The sequence below is a fragment of the Clytia hemisphaerica genome, unplaced genomic scaffold (genome assembly GCF_902728285.1).
Source record: "Clytia hemisphaerica strain Z4C2 unplaced genomic scaffold, Clytia hemisphaerica genome assembly, whole genome shotgun sequence".
In the NCBI taxonomy this organism is placed as follows: Eukaryota; Metazoa; Cnidaria; class Hydrozoa; order Leptothecata; family Clytiidae; genus Clytia; species Clytia hemisphaerica.
Window position 1 is genome coordinate 1,507,748 of NW_027103728.1, and position 26,886 is coordinate 1,534,633.

At 35.3% G+C, this 26,886-nt stretch overlaps 3 protein-coding genes across 3 annotated transcripts in view; 1 reads left to right on the top strand and 2 right to left on the bottom strand.

Moving 5' to 3' along the window:
- LOC136804983 (choline dehydrogenase, mitochondrial-like) overlaps positions 1-26,886 on the top strand; it is a 291,737-nt gene that overhangs the window by 11,125 nt on the left and 253,726 nt on the right. The gene's annotated exons all lie outside the window — the stretch shown is intronic.
- On the bottom strand, positions 1,371-17,638 carry LOC136804964 (uncharacterized). The gene is given in 20 exon segments (XM_067061494.1): positions 1,371-2,884; positions 4,327-4,386; positions 4,599-4,997; positions 5,213-5,334; positions 5,581-5,642; positions 5,936-6,267; positions 6,269-6,416; positions 6,992-9,351; positions 9,505-9,594; positions 9,861-9,946; positions 10,139-10,304; positions 10,531-10,763; positions 10,889-11,207; positions 12,390-12,516; positions 12,745-12,876; positions 13,651-13,788; positions 14,199-14,252; positions 14,490-14,602; positions 14,890-15,144; positions 17,093-17,638. Coding segments are annotated over 20 exon segments (5,922 nt in total). The 5' UTR covers positions 17,567-17,638; the 3' UTR covers positions 1,371-2,632.
- LOC136804965 (neuronal calcium sensor 1-like) lies at positions 19,978-23,866 on the bottom strand. Its single transcript, XM_067061495.1, has 7 exons — positions 23,645-23,866; positions 23,201-23,225; positions 22,954-23,002; positions 22,596-22,685; positions 21,799-21,877; positions 21,243-21,331; positions 19,978-20,817 (listed from the first exon to the last, which is right to left on the bottom strand). Exons 1-7 carry the CDS (start codon positions 23,772-23,774, stop codon positions 20,641-20,643), a joined length of 639 nt encoding a protein of 212 aa, XP_066917596.1. The 5' UTR covers positions 23,775-23,866; the 3' UTR covers positions 19,978-20,640.

A 26,886-nucleotide genomic window follows, 5' to 3' on the forward strand; every position in this document is an offset into this window, starting at 1 on the left:
TCGAGTTCTATCCCTCATCGAAAGAAATAAGTTTTCTTACTTCTCTTATATTCTTTCCTCTTCCGAAATATCGTCAATTATCGGCGATCCAAAAAATGTCTGCAATCTGATTGGTTAAAAAGAGTACAATATATTTTGTATTTTACATGTACAAAATATAAATTGACGAAAAGATGTTGTTGCATTGTAGCGGTAGAAGCAATCTAACGTCACTTTGCTACAAATGCCCTGCGCTTTTTATCCTTTTTTCGTCAAATATTTCTCACATCAAAATTATTCTCGTCAAATATTTCTCACATCAAAATTATTTTTCGTCAAATATTTCTCACATCAAAATTATTTCTCGTCAAATATTTCTCAAATCAAAATTATTTTTCTTCAAAAATTCTCACATCAAAATTATATTTCGTCAAATATTTCTCACATCAAAATTATTTTTCGTCAAATATTCCTCACATCAAAATTATTTTTCGTCAAATATTCTAACATCAAAATTATTTTTCGTCAAATATTTCTCGCATCAAAATTATTTCTCGTCAAATATTTCTCACATCAAAATTATTTTCGTCAAATATTTCTAGCATCAAAATTATTTCTCGTCAAATATTTCTCTCATCAAAATTATTTCTCGTCAAATATTTCTAGCATCAAAATTATTTTTCGTCAAATATTTCTCGCATCAAAATTATTTCTCGTCAAATATTTCTCACATCAAAATTATTTTCGTCAAATAATTCTAACATCAAAATTATTTTTCGTCAAATATTTCTCGCATCAAAATTATTTCTTGTCAAATATTTCTCGCATCAAAATTATTTTTCGTCAAATATTTCTCACATCAAAATTATTTTTCGTCAAATATTTCTCACATCAAAATTATTTCTCGTCAAATATTTCTCACATCAAAATTATTTTTCGTCAAATATTTCTCGCATCAAAATTATTTTTCGTCAAATATTCCTCACAAATTAATTTTCGTCAAAGTTATCAAAATTATTTTTCGTCAAATATTCCTCACAAATTAATTTTTGTTAAACTAAACTACTAAAGTCTAAATTTCAGCTGTTGGTAGAGGAAGAGACAATTTCAAATACTTTTCAGACCAAAAATATTTTAAAATGAAACGTTGCGGCACAAAATTACGGTAAATTTGCGATTTTTGACTTCAATTGACGTTTCCAGGCTCTTTTTCAACTGATTTTTAAGCTTACTTTGGAAAATTTAATTCACGCAAAATTAAAAAAAAAAAAAAAAAACTCAGAAAACTTTACGCTGAATAAAATTTTTAAATATTGTTTTTCTTCCCTTCCAAAAATAATATTCGGGAGCGGAGAGTGGGTTGTAAAAAAATGCAAAAAGTTTGGTTTGTCGATATCTCGTCATTTCTTTAATCTTTCTTTTTAACCTTTTTTAACAAAATGAGATAAATAGAAAAAATATGTACAATACACAATACAGACTGTATTTATTTGTGTGGTTTTCAGATTATCTAATTTTTGTGAAATTTTGGCCAAATAAAACCTATATTGCATTTCATATTTACAAAGCCGAAATTACAAAGTCATTTCAAAAATATGAAAATTGTTTCAATGAACTAATTAATGCCAGGGGGTCAATTTTACATCAAGTGTAAATGAAAAGAGAAAAGGGCTAATTTTCCAAATTTAGATTCTTCCAGTAAAAACATTATGAAATTCACGACGTTAAAAAGTAAAAAAGGTCATTTACAATCTACAGGTCAGGCTACAATTTTAGCCTGAGATTACGTTTAAACCCCTGAATCAAATAGGATTTGTCATTGGTATGAAATCTTAAATCTTAAATATACACTAAATTCTAAAGTTTAAAAAATACTTTTTTTTTACTTCAAATTAACTTTTCAGAAAAAAATAGAATAATAATCTAAAAACCAATTTTATTGTACCCTTGTATAGCTTTATATCGATTATATTGATGTCTTTAGCGCAGTTTGATGATTGAATATTATTCACGAATTCAGTTGGGTTACTGTCATAAAGCAATGAGTGACAATCGATAATTTAATTAATTAATTAATGTTTTTTTTTGTCCCCAATTCAAAAAAAATTCGGAAGTCACCACAGAAATGTTTCCGTTACAGCTATTTTTTTCATTTTTTTTGAAATGAAAATTTGATGTTTAAATTTGATGAAAATTACCCTTACTTATAAAAACAACCCCATTCGAGGGTAAGGGACTTCTTCCTATATTACTATCTGGTTTAATGACAGGTGCTCTATAAGGAGAGCCATCAGTACGGTCATTACTGGACATTCAAGTCATTGTTACGTTGTCATTTCTTTAGACTTTGAAACCAGTGGAACCAATCCTCAAAACTTCATGTTGAATGTTAGGGGTCACAAATCATTGATGTTCGCAACCGAAGAACGAAAGAAATGAATGTTGGAGGTTGAAGCCAATCCTTTACTGTTTCAGTGTAGTATCAGTGTAGTATCAGTGTAATATCAGTGTAATATCAGTAAGAATAGACTGGTTGGAATAGGAAAATCCTTCCATGAGCCAAATCTTCTTTTCCCACATTCCTTCTCTACTCTCTACTCCACATCTTTCAAACCACGGTCAACCTTGAAACCGTCCTCACTTTCTCAATCATTCACACTGATGTAGCGGACGGTGTACCTTTCTGTTGACTACGGCGCGTCGACGAACGGGAATTCGTACCCGAACGGAACAACGTAGTGGCGGAAGACGAACTACGGCGATCGCTGTATTGGTAATGGGATACCGATTGATATGAGGATCCGAAACGGGAGTTGATGGTGGGTTCGTTTTTCTTGGACATTTGATGAAGTTTGTCTTCAGATACGAAAGATTTGCTGAGAAGATATTCACGAATCTCCTGAACCTAGAATAAAAACAGGGGAGATACATGTTTCTTTTTTCTATAAGCATAACGTTTATGAGCATAGATAGGCTCGTTTTTGGCACCTAAATAATGACTTTATTGTTTAAGAACGTTAGAATGCTAAGCACATTACGAGCCTGATACCGGGTGCGCCACAAAAAAGTTTCTCTCTTTAAAGTTAATTTTCTCGAAGTCTGAAAAGTTTAAAAGAACCATTCCTTTTTCATTGGCAAGAAGAATGATTAACTTAAATTTTGATAGGTCATTTATTGAATTTGATTTATTAGATCAAAAGTTATGCTCGATTGAATAAAAAAGTTACTTTCAGAAAGTGCTCAAAAACGTTGAAAATCAAGCTATCAACTTTTTATTTTAAAATTTGGTAATTGCGATAGCCTTTGTACGAATAAAAGCATTTTTTAGCAATTATGTGCATAAATTTTAAAACTTAAGCGTAAAAGGGTTTATAATCTTTATGAAAATCATTTTAATTTTTTTTACCGAGTTTATCATTAGATTTTTGGTTCTAGACTGGATAAATTCAATGTAAGGCTGGATTTATCTCGAAACCCATATTTCATGCATTTTGATTAATTTTACAAGAAGTTTTGGCATTTTCTGAAGAATTTTCTTCTTTAAGTTGAAATTCAACTTTCCTTTGTAAAACAAAAGGTCACTTTGACAGCTAATTATAATTTTTAATGACTAAAATAACAATACTGATGTATCATGTGATCGTGCTTCTATTTAATTTGATAGGCTGATTTTCAACGTTTTCGAGCACTTTCAGAAAGTCGTTTTTTTATTCAATGGAGCATAACTTTTGATCTAATAAACCAAATTTAATAAATGACCCATCAAAATCTAAGTTAATCTTTCTTCTTTACGATGAAAAAGGATACGTTTTTTCAAAAATTTTAGATCTCGGGAAAGTTCACTTTAAAAGGAGAAACTTTTTTGTGGCGCACCCGGTATATGGGTAGATACTCTTGCTTATACAAAAAAAAACATGCAGTAAAAATTATCAAAGCATGTTATAAAAGCACAGAAGTACAATAGCGGTCGAAATATATTGGGAATTTTGGTTAATTCCTCGTTTTCAGCAATTTAAAGTTCCGGTGAAAAAGTCACTTTTGGGCAAATTGATAAATGTATTTGAATATTTCAGGAGGGGTTTATAGACTTCCAGGCTTTATTCTAAGCCCAATTGGATCATTCTTGGACTTTTAGATCCTCAGATCCTAAGCTCCTTAAGTCTTAAGTCTAGCGTTAAAACTCAGAATTAAAGCTCTACCCGTCCAACCTAATTTAGAGCGCTTCCAAATTGTTTGTGGTTGTAAAATTTCGTGGGAATTTCCCTTTTTTCTCAAATATTATGACTTTGATTGTAGACGCTCTATGAATTTCTCAGGGAAAATATCATCTTCAGCTGGTTAACTCACCTCTTGAAAGTTGTAACGTTTCTTCTGGAATCTTCGAATCTCCTCAAGTAGAACGTGGACCTATAAGTGCAAAAGAAGTATGTGATAATGTCTGGAAAATGACCGATTATAAGTATTCAGAGCTGTACATATTTGAAAATAAGCCATGATGTTGTAATAAAGAAATTGTAAGCTACAGACAAGCAAAATACCGATGTTGGGATCGGCTGGATATTCAAGAAGAAATTTCTTTACGGTCATAAAAAATAGGAGTCGGAGTAAAATAGAAATACCTGTCTTCGTTTGCTGAGGTTAACAACACCTCCTTTCAAATAATCCGGGTTACCATCCGTGATAAAGGTTAAATCTTTCAAATAAATACCGAAATACGGTATTGCCGGTGTTTGTGAAGACCGCAGTGTTTCCCGATACTTTTTGTGATTGCTACGTGAATCCATAAGGTTTTCCATTTTATGCATCCAGCTCAGATATTCTGGTTCTACCAGTTCTTTCGTTCCCACCAACCGCCTGACGGGGGCGCTTCCGAGGGCAGCCACAATAATGGCGGTCACTGCATTGTAATTACGTAATTCTAAACATTGTTTTGCAGTCTCGATGAAGTTTTTGAAGAGTTTGGCGCGTCGATGAATGTTGCGTTCGGAGACAATGCAATTCACAATCCAATTACTCATCTATGGTAAAAAGGAAAAACATTTTCAGAGATAAATAGTACAATATTAGATTCGAAGTTTCGCTATATCTTGTTTCAAAGATTTCAAAAAGTGAAGTTAGCTCAATTTACTGTGGAAAATTTTGTTTTTGACCATTCTTTAAAAGTTTTCAGCCGATCATATTTTGTGATACTTAATGCAGGATGTTGCATGAAATATAATATTGGCATGCTTACCTGATTAAAACGATGCGCAAATTTTTCCACAGTGACGTGCGACTCGGCTTTTTGGTGACGTTTAATGGAACCGAGTGATATTCGAAATAAAACATCTTTTGAAGTGATCGAACAGAACATTCCTAGAAAAAAACAATATCAAGCATTAAGGACGAGAAAGTGAAATCCGACATACCCGACCTGAATAATTTAGACATAATAATTGTTGCTTCTCAGAGACCTGGTTCAATAATTTAAATCTTATAGAGTGGTACTTACTTGTGTTTTTTGAAAATTTTCATATCAAATTTCAAAATGTAGTATCATTAACTAAGCACAAACTTATTAATCTTGGTACTGGACAACATATAATGAATTTGAGGACTTACTGTGGTCAATGAGGGTGATCTGCCTCGCCAGTTCCTTTGGATGGTCCAACAACTCAAATGCGCTGAAGAAAAAAACAACGAATTTGTAATTGTATTTCAACAGCCCAAAGTGCTTCCTTGCATTCTTTTTTAAGAGGTTCCGTTTGTTCTACTTCTTTTGCCATTTTTTTCCACTCAATGTTCTTGTAAAATTGTTGTTATAAAAAAGAATATTTCATTAGAAGAACCTGTCAATCGCATAACATAAAAAAATTATAGCTTGCCCGCAAATTACTTCTGCAAAATGATTCAAGGAAATTACACACAAAACGCGAGACACTGCATACTTTGATGAATAAACTGTGAAGATATTTACCTGAATTCTTTCAAGTTCAAATAATCGAAAACAGCGTCAGGTGGGCATTGACAAGTCAACATTTTCGTAGCGTGCGCAAATTTCGAAGGATCCTGATGGTCGGTACCGTGACTTTCATCCAGCATTGGCGTGTTTTCGTGAGCCTGTGAAGCGCTCACGCGTGATCCACGGCGCTGAGATGGCCCTACTGCTTCCATTGCGATTGACGAACCATGACTTGGAGGCGTAGTTGAAAAACTATCACCCAAAACGCCATCTTTGTGAGGCGGTGTACCTGCTTCTGAGTTGGATTCGGAGCCAGGGTGTACGATGGGCGTTTCACCACCTCCGCCCCGGCTTCTTAAAATTCCTTTCAGATTTAAGAAGGATAACACTTCGTAAGGCATTCCCACTCCACCCTGATGATTCTTGTTTGGCGGGGGCGGAATGCGAGTAGTTTTTGGGTGCTGACGAGGAGATGACTCCAGTTGAGTTTGGTAACCTGAGGTATGAATGAAACATTGTTAATTCAGGACAAATGTCTCAATGTAAGATAAATGATTAAATTGAAAGGTAAAAACAAAATAAAGAACAGTAAACTTTGATGATTTCAATAACGTTATATTTGATAGGCTAAGTAATTCTAAATCAAGACTCGTGTTCAATACGAGTTCCAGGACGACTTTTCAGTGGCAGTCCCGGGGGGGGTACTAGGGTTGGCGAATGAGGGGTATGTGCGGACGGGACCTCCGAAAACCGATCCTTAGAGAGACTTATTTTTGCTGAAAAAGTGACCCTTAGAGAGACTTTATTACAATTGTTTCTCTGGAAATCAAAAAATTTCCTAAAAATCCTGAATTTTCCGACCCTTAGAAAGATTAATTTAAAACTTTCTGATTTTTCCGACCATTAGAGAGACTTTGAAAGGTGAAAAAACCGACCCTTACTGTCCGCACATACCCATCATCCATTTTTGCCTAAGTACCCCCCCCCCGGGGTGGCAGTAAAGGCAAACATATAAGTTTTTGTGACGTGAATACAAAGCCTAAAACTAAAAGAACTTGATGAAGTGTATACCTAGACATAGGATAGTTTGTTGTTGTAGTTGATCTGCCACGTTTTCTGTTATCTTCCCCACTGAAGTCATCAATCAACTCCGTTTTGTTCTTGCTGGTGTGTAACTGTAGCGCCATGTTTCCCCAAGTTCCCAGATTCTCTGATAGTAAACTCCACGGTTGAGTATCGATGTTTTCGTAACCTTGGAAATTGACTTCCATTCTGCAAGTTAGGATGTGGTTTGAAAGTTCTTTGAAAATGAGTCGGTTCTCGAGTTGCATTTCGATAACACGATTGTTGGTTTTGTTTCTGTTCAAAATGATCTTGACAGTTAAGCTGTCTTCAAGTTGCTCCGTCCTGTGTAGATACTTTGGATGAAATTTCTCGACACACACTTTCGTTCGATCGTCCAGCAGCACGATACGGTGCGCACTGATACCAAATAAACGCGAGATGTGAAACTTTTTACGTGATCTACTGTTAGGTATGCGTTGTTTGACTTTAAAGAAGGTACAACCGTATCCGCTCATACCTTGACAACAATCAACGAAATTGTGTTTAGCGTTCCTCTCTGTTGGTTGTTCCGAAACGATGATTTCATACTGCGACTTGATTCTCTTTAGCAAATGTTTAGACGATAAAATTGCGGACCCGAAATTCTGTTTTAGCCTAGTCATAGTTATACTTTCGATTGTTTTTAAACGTTGCGGGAAATCTTGACCGTATAAACATATGTCTTCAATGTACAACTGTAGACTAATCAAATAAACGCAATCATCTTCAGAGCATGGTAGCTTCCCTTCTTTGATTGCTTTGTAGCATTGTTCGTAAAGAATATTATGATGGCTTTCAGATTCAAATCGATAAACATTCGTATTCGCAGAAGCCGTGTCTGCAACTTTGAATAATAATTGTTCAAGTTTAGAAGCACAAGGCGCGTAAGGACCGTCTATTGAGCGCATGGGATTTGTCAGTATGGAAAGTTCGTCTTTCAAAGTTGGAAAAGTCACAAAATCTTGAGCATAATTTTCAAGCCAGCAAATCCATACACGCATTAAGCGGGCGTGGATAATAGGGAGAGGCGCGTAATGTTCCATAGGCCCCTGCTGTTCGTCTTGTATTAAGTGAAACATCTTATAAGCGTTCGGCTCACGGAAGCGATGCAGTAGCAAACGCATGAATATGATTGGGTGTACGAAAGTCTGATAAGTAGAAAGAATAAAATTAATAATCTGGTTCTCTGAAGGGATGGTCTTGGATCGTGATTTGCTTGACGTGTGCCGTAAACTTTTCCGCTGGTTTGGTGATGGGGGTAGATTATGGGCACCACCCCATAGAAGATAAATCCCTTTCGGTTGAGTTAACGTTAACACAAGATTTTCAACTGTCGATCCTCTGATATGTGAACGGCCATCTTCTTCCATGTAAACCACTGTTGAGTTTGAATCCTCCCCAGATATGTAATCATAAATATACTTGTCATTAATATCCGTGTGTCCTAAATAAACGAGTCCTCTAGCAGCCTGGTATTGAATCTTGAGATTGTTGTGATCAACCAGCTTGAATAAAGCTTCATCCGTGTTTTCAACTTGAAGTTGTAGGTGAGTTTCAATGTTCATAGCGATATTAGCGAGCGTTTCTGTTGCTTGTAAGATAATTTCATCATCGGGATCTACAAGACATCCCAGTAAAAGTTTCAATATTTGCGGTTTCGCTAATTCTTCTTGTAACTTGTGACTGCGACTGCTGGCCGCTAACATTTTCATAGCTATGTGACGAGCACCTACTCTAGTTGATGTGGGACGAGATATAGGGTTATCAACACTGCATGTACTACCTTTGCTGATTCGCCTGGCTTTTGTTGAGTTATAATGTCCGGAAGATGAATTCGACTCACTTTCACTATTGTACCGTCCGTTATTCACTCGCAAATTCACCGAAGGCGAAGAATCTCGGACAGAATTGATCGTATCCACTGAACTGTTGAAACTCTGAGAGCGACCACGCCCAATTGAAGATTCCAAGTTACTAAGCGGGATGCTATCATTCTTAATCTTGCTTTTTGAGCGCGAAAATGAAGCAATCCCATTGGTCCCTACGTCACTTGAATCACTATCTTCGTTCCGTTTTTTAATGGACGCTGAACGTTCAACCAAAGACGGGGAATTTGGATAACCCGAATCGGATGATCGGGAAATTCGGGTTTTCATTTTATCATTGAGCGTGTTCTGATCGGAGATGACGTCGGTGATGTAGGAGTCGGTGTCGTTATTTTTGACGATAGTGAGAAGAGGTTCGATGGGTATTCCACTCATGTTTCCGCTGTAATCTCGTTCGTTCTCCGTCTTGAACATGTCGTTCAGTATCTGGAGACATGTACTCTGTAAAGAAGTGAAAAGAAGGAAGTGTTTAAGAGCTGGCACATTTGAGGTCTGTATTAGAGCCCGGAAATCTTATTATTGAAAGACTTTGCTTGGATGCCAAATAGTATTTAGAAGAGCAAACAGAGTTCTAAAAGAAAAAATTTACAATACCTGTATAGGTTCGGTAGCATCGAGAAGGTCAACGACTGTTTTCAATAAGCCTGCATCGAAACATTTTTTACGCCCTGATGGTCCAGATACCTGGTCAAAGAATAGAATTCTTGTTCATGTAAATGATGTAATTTTTATCTTGACACTCTAGTATCAGCATTAGCATTGTTAACTAACGTTAGTAGCATTATTACTCTGAGAGAGTCGACAAATTAGCAAAATCATAAACCAGGTATTATTATATTAGTTGGCTAAACCTTAATTAATGTAGCTACATATTGATAAAATGAGGAGCTCGATTAGAAAGATAAACCAGAAATCAGCGAGAGATGGTTTGACCATTAGAAAGTAATTACCGTGAAAAGGTTATGAAGCATTTGAGCGATTTGCGTGAGGTTAGTAGTACTGGCAACAACAGAATGTGCCAGGTTGATTAGTTGTTCTGAAAGAATTGAAATTAAGGAAATTTCAACATCAGTGTATTCTTGTGTCGGCTCCAGATTCAGATGTTAAGATTATTTCTGTTAGCTGCACCTTGGCTATTGAAGAACATTCTAACTATAAAGTTTGACGAATTTCATTCATGGTTGAATTTAAACGTATTGAGAAAAGTAAAATTCAATAAGATGCTTACGAGATGCTTTCGGTAAACACAAATGAGCCAATATGGAGGATTGACATTCCGCGTTCCCTGACAACGTGACCAACAAACCCAACGAATTGGTGACAGTGTTCTTTCTAGAGATCTTACCAAAAGACTCGGACATCCCTGGCAAACCACCTTTACCGGAATGTAGCGTCTAAGGTCGAGAGAGGGACAAAATTAACATGATATGACTGAAGCTACGAGCAATATTTTCTTAACCTCGTGAAACTATCGCGTAGTAATCGCTCTTAGTCGGCATCTTGAATAAAAAACCGAAACCTATAGCATATGTCAAAATCAATATAGTTAGACATTGATTTTGATCGATTGTTCAGAAAACGATTTTTAGCAATCGATCAAAGACAAATAGTCGAAGTTACCTTTTGATCGATAAGGTCTCTCATGTTTCGGATTTCGTCTTCCGATTCGGTCACGATGCCGTCATCCGAGAAAAACTCTCCTTTCACGACACGTGCTTCAAACTCAGAATCGTCGGTGGTCGAATCACGCCGGGCGCTTGAATAACCAGACAATACTTCTCGGTCTTCTTGATCACTCTTCGTGGGGTCTGGGGACGAAATACTTGAAGCGATCTTATTCGTTGGAATAACATCTAAAATTCATTTAAAGGATAAAATGTTGACCTGTGTTGGAATTTTTCAGAAATATATAAGTTTAGATTGTCGATATGCAAAATAATAAAACAATTGCCAAAAAAGATGATGTAATTTTCCGAACCTGATAAAATCTCTTCATCAGTTTCTTTGCGTAGTGAGGCAGGACTCGGTGAAACAATATCCGTTTTCCGATGCGACATCGGGCTTAACGAATCCCCATCGACGTCACGGATAGACTGAAGACTTGATGACGCTCTCAAACGCCACGGTGAGCGGTTGTACGCCATCTTGTTAGTACTGTTTGAAGGGGAACGCGAGACGGACTTGAAACTACTTGATGTAGAAGAACAATTCGAATTGGATCGTGAGCGGTCGATTTCGGCCGAAGCAAACGTGTCGATGTTCGATTGAATCAAACGATTTTGTATTTCACGCAAATCCTGTGACAGAATAGAAAAGAGACATTAAGAAAACAAGAAATCGTCTATCTACTCCATCTACTGCTTTTATTGTACCGAATTATACTTTCTGGTTTAACAACCTGTGAAGATAATGTGACGAACGTTTGAAGGGTACAGCCTTCAAGTGATAGATTGAAGTTGATAGTAAAGGTTTTCTGCTCTAGTTGGGATAGGATGATAAGAAACTTCGAAAGAAACTTTTGGTTTGGGAGTTTAATTTCAATCACGTGACAAAACAAAGAGAAAACTTTACATTGATAGTTTATCTGATACAAGAAACCACATTAAAATGAGGCCAAGGGTGGTGTTGTTATATAATTCAAACACGCCGAATAAGTTTCGAAAATCATTCCAGAACGCGATATATGTAAAATGGGAACTACTTGGGGTTCGTCAAAGAAAAAGAATGCTGATCAAAAAATGCCGGCTTGCCGTTGGATCACAGTTGAAACAGGAAATAAATTCTTGTAAAGTTCAAATAGAGAGAAAAAGATGGCATTTTCTTTATAAAAAGAGGGTTAGTTTTAATTCAGTAAGATATATTCTTTTATTGCGATATTGACCATTTCAATTGGTTAACCAACTATTGCGAAACATGCTGGCAGAAAAGGTATTCTTTTGAAATCAGTTTTATATAATGCATTGCTAGCATGGTCATTGTAACGAACAACAGCTTTATATTATTCGATTTCTTCTTAGAGGAGTAAGTGATGCCTTTGAAATGCATTTTAACTTTTGCAACATCGGAAATGATAATCCACCATATATACAAAGCCTGTTTAATTGTTTTCGATATCAAATCATTTCTCTTTCGCTACAACAAGCGCAGTGATGAAAATTTATTTCCCAGGCATCGACCAGGTTTTAACAAAACCAAAATCAAATAGAATATATTGGAAATCGCTCGTAAGATTTAATGTAGGTTGCAACCCACTAGTCGAGCATGTATCTCCTGAACATCTCCTTTATTAGCGAGGTTTAGAATGATGTGCTAGCCTGTACATTCCATATCTAAACAACACTGTGTTCAAAAGTAACATATACAGACTGACAAACATACGTTTAACTTCACACATATTCTAAATTTTAAAGCCTATCTAAAAAATATAGCTCGAAAACGGGAAAACAACAGGATGATAAGGCTAAATCGGGGAGACTTACAGGGTGAAGGTCAACAGGGCGATCTCCTTCAATATCATTATCTTCGATACGGGCCCCATGTTCCACCAAAATGACGGAGACTTGTAAACTTTGTAAATTGGCAGCTGATAGATGGAGCGGTGTGTGGCTGAAAGGAAGGAAAATATCTTCTTTCAAAATTTATAAGGACTGGGACAAGTCATTTAATCCTCCCTTTAAGTTTGCTTGATATTCGAGATAGGACGTAATTTTTCTTGATAAACTGTTTTAAACTTGATTTTGAGGACAAGAAAACCTTTTACCAAAACGTACCGATTAATTTGGTGTATGTGAAAAGTGGACTTAACATCTCGGCATGGAGTTTTATTAAACTTACAATTTGCTGTCGGTGGCACGTACATTAGCGTTATGAGCCAATAAAACCATCGCGATTGGTCCATTCCCATTGGCTGCGGCAAAATGTAAAGCAGTTTGATCTTTTGGGCCTTCCTTGTTGACATCTGCTCCTCTGAAAGTGAAAAAGAAAAAGATTTTCTAGAGGTCAACATACATTCAGCAAATATATCGTGTTCTTCGAAGCTTCGAAGCTTTATGCTCCGTTACGAGAAGTTACGAGAAGTTACGACAAATTCGCCAAATCAAATTACTTTGACAAAAAGGAGAACGTTTTTTAATGGATACATAAGATGATTTTGTGTAAAATTCTGACCTTGAAAAAGAGTCACTTTATAGACAAAACTATGACGCATTTTGAGCCTGATTTATTGAAAGAGACGACTGCCCACTGTTTTGAGGAATGGTGGACTTCCTATTAAGCAAAAATATTTATCCCTTTTTAGATGGCTATTTCCTGCTTTATTCCTCTCGTGCTAAGCCAAATCATAAAGATCATTATAAACTCTTTTAATTAAGCCTTTTCATTAATTTCAAAACTCGAGCCAAAATATAAACCAAAATAGAACAGAATGATCATTAGCTTTAAAAGAAATCTGGTCTAATTTTTAGTACGAGTTAAAGATTTTCCCAAGCTCGTTAATACTTGAAATCACACTGTCAAATACTGTTCCTAGCCTTAACGAAACGAAATTCTAAGCCTGATCTTTTAAAACCTAATCTCAGATTCATCGAACATATGAATAAAGATTGAAGAGGACAAAAGACTATAGGACAAGATGATTTACTGTATACTTTATTTTGATGAGACTTTGAAGATAGAACAGAACAGAGAAAAGAGCAATTTAAAACAAATTTGCCTCAAAAATGACCAGAAAAACAAACTCACTTGTCCAGCAAAAATTCGGTGATTTCAGCATTGTTGTTGATAACAGCATGATGAAGCAATGTTAAGGAAGTCGACGTGATGATAGCATCCACAGAAAGCCCTTCATCTATACATCTTTCCAATAACTTCAAATCGTGTCTGGAAATGATGAGGTCGTTATAATAATGATTATTTGATGATTTCAATACATATACTGCTATAATACAGGACAGTTCTTCACCCTTATCTTTCGACATTGGCAAATTTTACATTTAAAAATTTTCATACCCTTCCTTTTCCACAAAATATTTTCATTTTGCCTATAAGACATTCAGAATTACATCAGGTCTCTGTTTTATGTTTAAAAATAGTTAAGTTATCCATTACATGCTAGTCTAGAAAAGAAGTTTATGACAATTTCCTCTTCAGCTCTGTAGCAGCAGTGACATGCAAACCAACTAGCCCCTTAGCTTGTTACGAACTTGATTGAAAAGGAAGAACATGTCAGAAAACCATCACTATGATGTTTGTTGATTCGTTCAAAGAAGAACAAAATTTAAGATTCTTACTGTTGTATTGCTTGCAAAGCTTTTTCGAAGAGATCGATGACAGGAACATCAACACTGAAAATAAAGAAAAAATGAAACGAGATCAAACATTAACAGAAACTTTTAATTCGTTATACCATTGACTGATTGAAGTAAAGTAACCTAAAAAAAGTTTTGTGATCATATGTGGAATAATAAAGTTACAAGAGAGAGGGATGTTTTTAAGTTTTTAATATGAGCATCATGGCCTTGACTGTAGTCAATAAACAATGATGAGTATTTCATCTCAAAATATTTTTAGGGGACAAGTACCTTTTTTCACTTTGTATTTCAATAGAGTCACCCCTTGGCTTTTTGTTTTTGCCCGATTCTTCTGCTTCTTGCTCCACAGTATCTGTAGATTGATGCACCAACACTGACACAATCTGAATCAAAAGATTGTTCACAATGAAAGCTCAGTCAGTTCTGGGTGACAAATAGCTACAGCAAGTCCTATATATTTGTCTTTAAATGTTACATTTTTGAGAGTATTTCCTTGCCTTTTTGAAGAGGTATATTGATGACTTCATTTATATAATGCTAATTTGCCCTCTAACTATAGCAAAAGTGGTCAAGATCAGTTTCCATTAAAGATACTTTTAATAGGAAAAGTTTGTGTAAATTTTGACAGCATAGACTTTCTTGGTCAGATCTTCATAAAAGCTAAACAAACCTCTTCATCAGATGCTTTGTCCCCTTCAACAATATCTTCTTCAGAGGGAACAAATTTCTTCCTTTTCTGGTGTGAAGTTGAAGTTGCGTCAACAACATCCAAAACTGTTTCTCCATGTTTTCTTACTGCATCAGTATCAGAATGAGCTCTCTCGGAATCTGACCGCACTCTTTCACCAGCATTTTCACGTTTTTCTTTCAGATCTTTGGCAACTGATCGGAAAGAAACTGCAATAGCTCGCACTATAGCTGTAGCCTAAATAAAATAAACAGGAGATTAAGTTGTTAAAATAGCTCCCTCATAATTAATAACTGGAGTTATAGGTAAGGGGTTTTTATTGGGCTATAACTTTTGTTTAGATGTATGTTTGGTCAACTAAAATTAGGGGTTGACGTCTATTAGGGGATTAATATTTTTTTTAATTAAGTCAAATTCAGTCAAATTGGGTAATTGATAATTTATTATGTGGAAAATAATGACAATTTTTCTTGCTTGGATTGTTTTTTGGTTTTCCTGTTTTTATAAATCTTCTTCCAATTGGATTATGCTAATGTCAGTAGAGCTTTTATCAAATTAACCATAAACTAATAACATTTTATATGATACATCAGAAACCATAATTAAAAGTAATGTCTCTGTTTTGTTTTGGAATGATTTTTTTCATATCTTAAAAAAAACTGTGCCTTATCATTTTTATGAGGAATGATATAAACCTATTTTTAAAAGCATTTATGCAAAACAGTCTTTTCAAAGGTAGTAAGAAAATAAATGTAAACCCTACAAAATGCAAATTTAGATATGAATCTCAATCTGAGATTTAGAGACCACTGATCTAAATCTGTTTTTTTAGGAGGGCATATATTATAATTCCTTTTCTATACAAAATGGATGATCTCATTTTCTCTCATCTAACAAAATCCAGCACTTAAATCCCCTTAATAATTTTCATAATCCTTACTCTTAGTTCTATTGAATATAGTTCAATTCAACCCTATCTATGAAACATGTAAACAACCTGAAAATCTAACATCAAAGTCTTGTTTTGTCTTTTAGATCAAAAAATAATTTGTTTGCTACAATTGCAAAAAGCTTGCACTTTAGAGCTGATTTAGCTCAATCCAGGTCACATAACAAAGTTTTGTCACTAACAATTTTGAGCAAAAGGTGAGATGAATTTGTACAGCAATTGCTTGTTGATTTTATTTTCAAATTTCAAAATAAAAGTCGAAAAAATTTGTTTCATTTTTCCATATGGTTAAAACAGACAAAAAATCCAATAAAAGAAAGAAAGATTTTCAAGATTTCTGTTAATCATGATATATTTCCAAATAAAGTGTACAAAGATTTCTTCAGCACTGTTTTCATACGTATGCTAAGATTGCTGTAGAAGTGTAGAATTGGTTCATCTAGTCTTATTTTAGAGTGATCGTTTTTAGATTTTTTTTCAGGCCATATTTCATATCTTTTTGTGTCCAAAAATCAGATGCTACTCCTCATAAAATTATGAAAAAAACATTTTGTGTGGGAAAACACTCTAAAAACTGCCCTGATGGCTGCCAGCAGACACTGTCCTTCCATTTTGGAGTATAACCTGGCAAGTTGAATGAATGTAAACAAACTTTTACATTAATTTAATTCTAGATACTTGTCAATTTTTGAAGCATTACATTTCATTAAGAAGCGTGTTACAAAATATTTTCTTGTCTTTGTTTTGATGCTAGAGTTCATAATTATTTAACATAATATTGTCTTTGAGAAAGGGTCTGTTGGAACTAGATTTCTTCATTGTTACTTTGAATTCAGAATAGTTGTTTTGGAGAACGTGACGGCAAATTGAATAACAAATTACTCCACATACATTACTTTCCCTCCTCAGCCAATAAAAACGTGATAAATTATCTTGTCTCTACTCTAGGTAACTGTTGTGGAGTAATTAGTTATTCAATAGGCAGTTGCGTTCTCCAAAACAACTATTTCCACTAACAGGTATTTTAGGTAAGCATCCAATGTCACTAGCAAAATAAAACTCAATATTTAAAACAAGCAAAGTTTTGTGTATGGGTTTCTTTTCTATTTTCACTTCGCTACCTTAGGATAGCTAAAGCATTCTTACTCCTGAGAAAACTTTCCTATTATCACTTGTTGTTTTCACAACAAAATGGCATGGTGGTGGAAGGTTTTGTCAAAAAAAATGATATATCACCTCTAATCGAGAGCCAGCTTGAAAAACATGACACATGTGAATTCTTCTTCTTGTTATATTTAGAGCAAAAGCTGTCTCAAATCCTCTCAATTGTTCTTGGGCTGCAAGAGCAATAGCATAGAGAGGAGCTGTAATCAACAGAGCACCACTTTGTTCATTATCGATAACTTTCAGTATACCACTCTTTAAAACCAAATCAACACGTATTGTTTTATGGTGTTGTTTTTTTATTCTTTTCAATGTTTCCATAAGCAATGGCACAGACTGGGCTTCAGATACATAATCAGAGCCAATGTAATCAACAATAAAAGAGAGCTCATCATAATTGTCTGTTTTATCTTCATCGTTGTTTACGTTTGTGACAATCAACCCGTCCTTTTCTTCTTCAGTGAGATGTATTTCAGATGAACGTCTCCTTCCATTAGATGTGGATTCTGGTGCCTTTGGTTTTCGTTTAAATATTCTTCTTAGCATTATACTTTAAAAAACCATGGAAATCACATAAACTTTTCTACCAAGAAAATCACAGTTGTTTAAAAACCTCAACCAGCAGAGACAAACAAAACAAATTTTGTATACTACACAACCACTTTGAACAAAATACTGTAGCTGTTTTTAAAAAGCAAAAACATTTCAGCACAACAAAAAGAGCTCCAAAAAGTTATAAAAACAAATTTACATACACATGATGAGTGAGATAAAATGGCATTCAAAAACTTGGTTTATCTGACCTTCACAGATCTCTTTTTAAAAACAAATCATTATTACACTTTCATTACAAGAAGAGAGAGGTTGCTTTTCTTTTAAAACGATCAATTAAGTAATATAGTTCAGTATGCTATGGAATGTTATTAAAAAGATTGAATCTTTGTGCCCGGTTTCTATGGTGAGAGTAAGAGAGATTAGAGAAGGAAGCAGCTTAGTCAATTGGTGTTACACAAGAAAGGGAAACCTTATAGAAACCATTCCACACAAAAGACTTACTCAAATTGTGGTTCGAAGCAGGCTTTACCAACTAACTAAAACTTTCTACTATAAAAACCCACCATGCTGCATGAGCAAAGTTTGTCCCCCATTTTTGTTGTTTACGAATTTGTTTCACACCTCGTTTGTTTTGACGCATTTTTGGCGGGAAAACTTTCGCTTTTGTCTTTTGGGGAAATCCCGAGCAGGTAAAAAACCCTTTTACCTACCGTAGCTGTTTGTAGATCGAGTCTTGCGGTCTTGGTATTACTAGTCCCCAGTCCCAGGATTTGCGAGGCGACGGGTATGTCCGAGCCCAAAGTTCGAAAATCGACCCTTTGAGAGATTGTATTTTCACTTTTGTTAACAAAAGGGTGCGTTGTTATGTTATGTCTAACGAATTTATAATCCTCCTTTACCTGTATAATACTGCCTGAAGTTTTTTTGGAAAGGTCTATGATTCACGTGTAGATAGAAAACACGAAAACCTCTCTCTGGTAGGACAAATGAATGATCAAAACGCTCTTCGGTCAAAACGCCCTTCATTGTAACATAAAACTCAGGGAGGTACGCGCCGGGGGGGGGGGGGCACTCAGGCAAACTTTGGTACGGGGACGTGCCGCTGATCAGGGTCCCTTTTTCAGACTCTGCTAGAGAAATTTCTGACATGGTCCCAAATTTACTAATTTTCAAGATGTGGGCCCGACATTTTGGACAATTTTTAGGGTGGAAATTAGATTTTTTTTGAATTTCTCGTCTATTGCAAGTCTTTTTGCCACTTTTCAGGGTTAGAATCGAGAGAATTGGAAAATGTTTCGATTTTTCGTTCTGAAGTGAATGGGTCCAAAATTTACCAAACATTCATATCTGACAGATTCCACTTTTCAAACTCCAGTGGCACGTCCCCGTCGTTCGTCAAGGGCAGTGCCCCCCCCCCAGGGTTTGCACGTGGTTGAAAGTTCCACACCGAAATCATCAGAGTGGCACGACAAAAAATGTAGGGGTCGGTGTAGTAGCGGTGTTTGTGGAAATCCAGAGTTCCTTTTTTGTTAGAAGCAGGAAATTAAAATTTGAAAAGCACTATTTCACTTTCACTAGTTCAATTTGATGGCATATCCAATCAAAAACCAAGTCTTAAAAGAAAACGTGTCTTCTCATAAAGCCCTCTTCAACTCAGACAAAGAACCCGGGGGGGGGTTTGATTTCTATACGACGGCATGTGCAGCCAAGAAAGTAGCTTTCAAAATATCGGACCCTTACAGTACAGTCCATGAGCAGTAAAAAGGTACCCTTTCATTACAGTGCATTTTACCAAACGTTTTTGACCGTTACAATGTATTTTGATTTCATACATTGTTTTATTGAAGGAGCCTGAAAATGAACCTAAAACAAATCAAAATTGGTGCAAGTGAAAACTATAAAGATTCATCAGATTTTTACTGTCAAAATTGCAATTCAACACTCCCCAAACACACCCTTACAGTGCATTCCACTCGAAAAACCTAAACTTAAGGGTGGTAAATGCGTGGGTCGGACCATATGAGTAACCCTCATGACAAAGAACCGCTAAGTTTGTTCGAAACTTCAGCTATGAAGAATGGTGTTTTTCCATTTCATTGTCAACTTTTTGGGCAAATCATTTTCAATTATTTTTACAGATATCATTAGGCTGCAAACCTGCCTAAATCTAGCATGCAACATTTACCTGGAGCGAGAATATGGCTTTTTTTCGAAACTTCTTAGCATTGCTGGGATAATTAAAGGTAAAAGGCTCTAATAATGACATTCTTAGCTTCAGTAACCCAATTCCATTTTGGTGGTATTCGCAGCATGTTCTTAATTTTTGTGGCCAATTTCATCATGAAAAATACTGAGTGTCAGAAAGAAAATATATTAGAACAATCAGGAAAATTCATTTCTCGTGCAAAACAACAAATTTTCTTTACTATACATTATCACATGATATTTCCTACTCTCATATTTACAAGTTATTTTTTTCGGCGGATAAATAATAAATATAACTTTATACTTTTGAGCCAGCAAAAATAATCAGTTTACCAACTACTAAGGAATCCGATTGTGAAGGGGATGTCTAAATAATAATCAAAGCGGCATGTTTGGAATTCCTTATGCAATCGAGTCTCTTTAATTCGAAATTCTGTAACCCAAAAAAGCTTTATGGTCCCTTCATTTAACCATATAAACCTTACTCCATAACTCGAAATGTTCTCAACTTGAACCAATTTGTGTTCGAGTTATGGAGACTCTACTGTAAGTGGAAAAGTCAGAGAAAGTTGAAATTCGTGATACAATGACTAAAATTTTCCCATGGTGAATCATTTGCTTACTTTTCCATATAACAGAATTTACTCGAATTCCGTTATACCAAAAGAAGCGCAGGGAATCTAACCACCATATAGAGAGGGTCGAGATAAACACCGGAGAAAAAACTGCAGACTTTTTGAACAATGCAATATATGATATGAAATTGTTTTCCTTTTTATAAATCGGCAGGCGAACTTGGTATATAACTATATTCTATCGTTCCAGGAGAAATACGTCTTGAAGCCTACCAAGTTAAATGCTCACATGACTCCATCGTAAATGGAGAGAGCTTGAATAACCGAAGGATCAGCTTTACAACCGTTAATGAATTCATCGATAGATAAAACACCATCGGAATTCTTATCCATCGTCGAAAAGATTTTCTCCACTCGTTTCTCTGGCGTGTTTTCGTCCACCGGAAAATTCGCCATTCGATCCTTGAAAAAGGGAAAAAATACATCAGTTATTCAAAATATCTCAGATTCTCAGAGTCACGCTTAAACCTTTAAAAACATCACACAGTAAATTTGAGTAAGATCTTCTGTGATTTTCCACAGCTTCTTCAAAGGAAATGAAACTCATTGAATAAGGCTTTTCGTGTCTCAACTCACGGACAAGAACAAGCCGAAAATCAGCAAAGCAGATATTCAGAAATTTCAGTGTTGATGTTGTTGTTTCGCGGTAGCAGTGAACTAGAGAACAATTCAGAACTATCCAGTACGAAAGGCTTTCTGTTGGTACAGTTGACGAGGGATTTGTTCTAAATCCCGATTTCGGATAAGTGCGACATGTTCTGACTTGATACAACAGCTGAAAATAAAAATGTGGACAGGGCCTAAACCTCATCACAAAATTGACTTACCACCATGACGTAAATTGATTGGACAATGCTTAACATTTCTTCTTTTGTGATGTAACCATCTTCGTCTTGATCGTACAAACGAAATGCCCCTGTCATGCAATGAAAAATAAGTTGGGTGAATGAGTTCAATAGCAAAATGTTTCCCTGGGTTAACTAACTATCCGTCAATCGAAAAATCAAAGCTGTCGACAGACTGGTGTGGTTTTCAGTATTAGGAGTTTGTTGAGCATTTATCATGAAATCTAAAATATCTGTTTTGTACAAGCATAAATTTGATTTACCCTCATTGGACAAGCTATTTCCAATTTTCAAAATCAATACCGCCGAAAGAAAGGCTCTATCTTAAAATCAGTGTCTGAGAAAACTAAAAATGTTTTTTTTTTCTTAAGAGATCCTCGTTTTCATTTTGAGCTTGGATTCTTTCGCCGTGAGAGCATTAACGATAATTTAACTCCTTCCATCAGGTCCGAACTCCCATCTAATGAAAGTTCAGTTTTTTTCATACAAACAGGTCTGTCCACTGCCATGAATACCTGCTAAAAAGTGTTGGACTTACATCTTAGCTTTTCTTCCATCGATCCACGTGACGTTATGGAAAGCGCTTTGATGAATTCGTCAAATTCTATACAACCATCCTACCAACAAAATAAAATTTTATGTTTTCAGTTAGACTGACAATATTATATTGTATGGACATCCAGGGGGTTCAATGCTATCTGGGATATCTAGGGTGTATGACCTTATAAGAGGGAGAAGATATCAAGCGGTACCGGGCAAAATGCCTGGATATCCAGGGGGTACAGAACGAAATTGTAGTGGATATCATCAGCCCTTCTATCCACTTGGACATCCAGGATATACAGTCTTTATTTATAAGCCAGACATCCAGGGGGCTGTGGAACCCGAAATTGAATATCCTTAACACGAGGGGGGCGGACAATTTCTGAAAAAGCCCATTCGAGAACTATCATTCAAGCACAGCCACCGCAAGAACATCCTTTGACCTGTGAAATTAAAACTATGGCCTTATTTGGAAGAATGAATGAACCAGAAAAATTTCACATCTGCAGTTGGCACGGAGGTGATGGTAAGGGAAAATGAAAATGTTCAGACATTACGGTTCGAAACAAAACGGTACCGAAACACTGTATGGACATCAAAAATTTGAAACGTCAAAAAAGAAGACGTTAAGAAGCAAAACGGATCTAAACAGTTACGCTCCACTTTTTTCATCGGAACGGAACTGCTCCGTTTTCTTGCTCAGAAACCAATATGAACACTCTCAATCAGTAACGGAAACCACACCGGGACGATACGGAACCATAATGATTTGAATACAACAATTTTACTCACGTGATTCTGATCAAAGACACCAAAGACAAACGATGAGAAATTTTCTGGGTTGCCATACGGAAAGAATTGTTTGTAGATCTTGTGAAACTCCTAAACGAAAGAAAATTCTGTAATCGACTACATAGTGTGCACACTCTGTGTGGACTTTCAGATAAAGGAAGTAGTCTTAGGTAGACTAGACAAGTTTAGGTTGGACTTCTGAAAATTTCTCAATGCAGGTATTTATTCTTCAAACTATGAAATTTTAGATTCTTTAAAGGTATGTAGGAGGGACTTGGCAAGTCAACTATCGATTGGGGGTTTCTCAAGTGTTGTTTTTTATCTTATATTTCATTGAGATTCAATTAAAATTACTGACCTCTTTTCCAAGTTTACCACTGGGGCAATCTTTCAGAAATCCTTTGTACCTAGAAGAATGTGAAGAATGAAATAATGGTTGGCTGAAGAAGCGAGGTGATAAAAAAAGTAAAATTCTACGTTTCAAAGGTAGAAAGAAGCATTATAGCTTTCGACAGACTTTGGGCCAGTGGTTTGGGTTCAACTCTGTTCGACTTAAGTATTTTTTCACATAGAATAAATGACAAAAACAATACAATAGTTCATACCATCGCGTCAACTCTTTTTCACTGACTGCAAAAGAAAGAAGATGAATTCATTTAGAATAGGGAAATACCATAGCAGGTAAAATAATATTTTATAAGAGCAAACTGTACAAAAACATAGAGCTTCGATGGCCAAAATATTAGGTGAGAACAAGCAAAGAATATTTCAAGGCTCAGCGGAAAACACCCGATTTTTGGGAATTTGCACATAAATACTCAGAAAATTGTTAATAGTACATTTTCAGAAGAAAAACAATCTCTCAGTAAATTGCTCCAAAGGACTATTTCATCGGAGTAAAAGCAAGCTTAGTCGTGGTGATAAAGGTTGGTGAAGAGCGCTTAGCACAGATAGAATCAGAATAAACTTTTCCAATGATTACATATAATAGCCGTTGATTCACTTTAAATGTCAAGGTGTATTTTTGGGAGGATTTTCCCCATACTTACAGTATGTTGTTTCTTTGAGGTGCTCAATGACTGCTTTCGCTTTTTTCTTTTGTTTACTATTCTTCATACCCATCACGCCCACACACGCCCACACACGCCCATCACATTTATCCTGACATTGTTTTTTCATCCAAAGGTTGCAATATCATATCATCATTACTCTTATTTCAACTAAATACAGTACTATATATTCTTGCAAGAAATTAGAAAAAAGTTATAAATTTTATTGACATGTATTATACAGTTGATGCACCGATTTCAGCCCATATAATACGCATGCGTCATTCATCGTTCTTTAAACTGTCAGTGGTTAAACAGCGTAAAGTACAAAGAGTAATAAAGACGTAGGGGTGGTACTCACTCACAAGGTCGAGGTTAGATTTGCAAAAAAAATTTTCGCTGGAGTAAACTCTCTTGAAAATGGATGGATGAATGGTCTCATATCGAAAAAACTCAACAATCTCTCTTTACTCGCCCCTACTGATAAACAAATCTGTCTCAAACGAAAGTGAATTAGAATATAATCTTCAATATACTGTTCAAATTAAATAAATACGAATATAAAATTTGTAATCAAATCACAGATTGAAAGTAGAATTTCAGAGAAAGATTTATTAATACAATATTTCTCGTTACTAATCGCTCACAAAACACTACTCTGTCTAGGGCCGGTCTTCACTGGCGCACGCTACGATCGCGTTCCTTTTAGAGCATTTTTGCTCCAGGAATAATAATGGTTTACATCGTTTTAAAAACGCTTTAAAAGTGAAGTCATATTTGACAGCATGGTTAGAAAAACGCGATCGCGGCGCGCGGGTAATGTAAACAAGGCCTTACTTTTCTCTTTAAATGAGCAATCCCAAGGTTGAGAGGAAAGAGAACGGAAGATCAATTTGAAGAAACATGAAAAGGAAAATGAATACGAAGAAGAGATAAGTGGAAAGAAGATTAAGTTGGTTCGATATTGAGACTAAAGAAAACTTTATTAACTTGATTAAGATGATTTAATATGATATCTCAAAAAAAACTTGAGTTCCTAAAAAAGAGGCTATGAAGGGATATCTCTGATTCTTTTTATGGATGAAATTAAAAAATGATGTTGATTGAAAATCAAAAAAAGATGGTTAATTTCACATTGGCTGGAAAAATCATCAACATTCCTGAAGGCTAATCACGGCCTCGTAGTCATAATAAGAAAACATAGAATATGGCCGTAACAGATCTAATCTCAAATACTTCATCCACAGACCTTTATTTAACCTGGACTAAGACACCCCTGTCTCACAGCCCCGGTAGAACTTTTATCCTCAGTGGGGATACAAACTCCTATCAAAGATTTTTACAACCCTTCCTGAGAGTGCCCTGAAAAGTCATATCTCAAGTATTTGGGTCACAGGAAGCATTTTTGTGTACCAAAAAGTAGTCGAAAAAATCCCCCTAGCAACCAAACTTGTTGCTATGGCCTTAGTCGCTCAATACTTGTCCTAGCATAGCAAAATAGCACGGGATCGAGAATTTCATCCAGCGATTTCATCGTGCAAATATTCTGCAAATATATCAATCTCGTCATTTCCTTCTTTCACTTATAACCAAAATAGACTAGTGGAAGTTTCAAAATATTAGAGAACAGTCTCTTTTTATCGCCTTTCGAATTTTCAGTTTTGGTTTGCGTGAAAAACTGAAATGATTATGATTGAAAACTGGAATTTTCAAAAAAAAATTGAATTAATAAAATTCTGTAGTGAAACCATCTTCAAACCAGGGTATTGAAAAAAATACCTTTATTTAGACTAAACATTACAATAAAAACGAAGAAAACCACAGATCATAAATTTGTACGTAAAAGATTTTTGAGACCAAATTTTGTGGAAGGGTTATCGTTTATTTCAAATTTAAGAAACCTTTTCGAACAATATCTTTTTTTCCATGACGCCATTTGAAGAAAGGGTCTATCCTAAAAGTATCTAATTATTAATGACCATCATATCTCATCTTTCAAAATTGACCAAAAGAAAAACTGCTTCTAACCTCTCTCGTAACTGCTTCGTACGAAAAATACCTCAAAGTGACCTGAAGCTACAATCATGGTCGTAATATTTGAGAAAAAAGGGAAATCCACCGGGAAGTTTTGAAACCACAATCGATTTGTAAGTGCTCTAAAGTAGGTTTGAAGGGTAGAGTTTTAACTCTGAGTTTTAACGCTAGACTTAATCTGAGGATCCAAAAGTTCAAAAATAGTCCAATTAGGCTCAGAATATAGCCTGGAAGTCTGCCAACCCCTCCCAAATTGAAATATTCGATTAAGTTAAAGAGATAGCCCAAAATCGACTTTCTCGCCAGAACTTTAAATCTTGAAAAACGTTAAAATAACCGGAATTCTCATTCTATTTCGACCATGACTGTAGATTGAAAAACAAATCGTTGACATAGCAGGCTTATTTTTCGTCACTTTGTTATACAGTGTGTCCCAAAAAAAGCGAACAAATTTTTAAATAAAGTTAAATCCTCATGATTTATGCCAAGTTTTATGACATGTAAACTTAATATCTCAATCTCCAAAACCTATTCAATCATCTTGGGGATTGAGTAGCTATTGTATTTTAATTTTTTTTCTTCAATTATTCTAAACCCCAATTTAGATTATGAGTTTGAAGATTTTACTTTATATAAAAATTTGTGCGCTTTTTTTTTGAGAAACACTGTAGGCTTTATTTTCATTGTTTTTGATGGTGATAAAAAGATTTATACCTGAAAGTCGTTATCCAAATGAAACTGGACAGACTACACCTTATCTGATTTTTATCGAATCTTAAATCTCACCAAAAAATCAAGAAAACAAGTGAAAAATAATCAAATGAGAAATATGAAAATAATTTTGCAAGCATCGGTGAAATAACTTGTTTTCAGACATTTTCGAATGTTATACATTCTCATCCACAGTTGGATGAAAAGTAAATTCTGCTAACAACGAAAATAATAATTTAATAACCAATTTTATTTATGAAACAACGGTTTTTCTAACACAAACAAAAACTAACCCTTTCCCTCAATCTCACGTCCCCAGCAAAAAAGATCATTTTCGTTCCTTTACAAGGTACTCTTCCCTTGAAATTCCAAAAAAAAGAAAAATTAAAGAATTCAAGTTTCCAAAAATCAAATAATTAGGGATGGCAAATTACTTTCTCCTATCGAAGAAAAATCAAAATAGCGCTAACATAAATTAAAAAAGCAAAAAAAGCCCG

What these genes read in the sequence shown, in the direction of transcription:
- LOC136804965 (XM_067061495.1), bottom strand. Translation starts at nt 23,774, where the DNA reads ATGAAAAAACAATGTCAGGATAAATGTGATGGGCGTGTGTGGGCGTGT. An exon ending in CCTCAAAGAAACAACATACT is followed by an intron (nt 23,226 to 23,644) that starts GTAAGTATGGGG and finishes TTTCTTTTGCAG; the next exon opens with TCAGTGAAAAAGAGTTGACG. An exon ending in AATCAATTTACGTCATGGTG is followed by an intron (nt 20,818 to 21,242) that starts GTAAGTCAATTT and finishes CCCTTTTTCAAG; the next exon opens with GATCGAATGGCGAATTTTCC.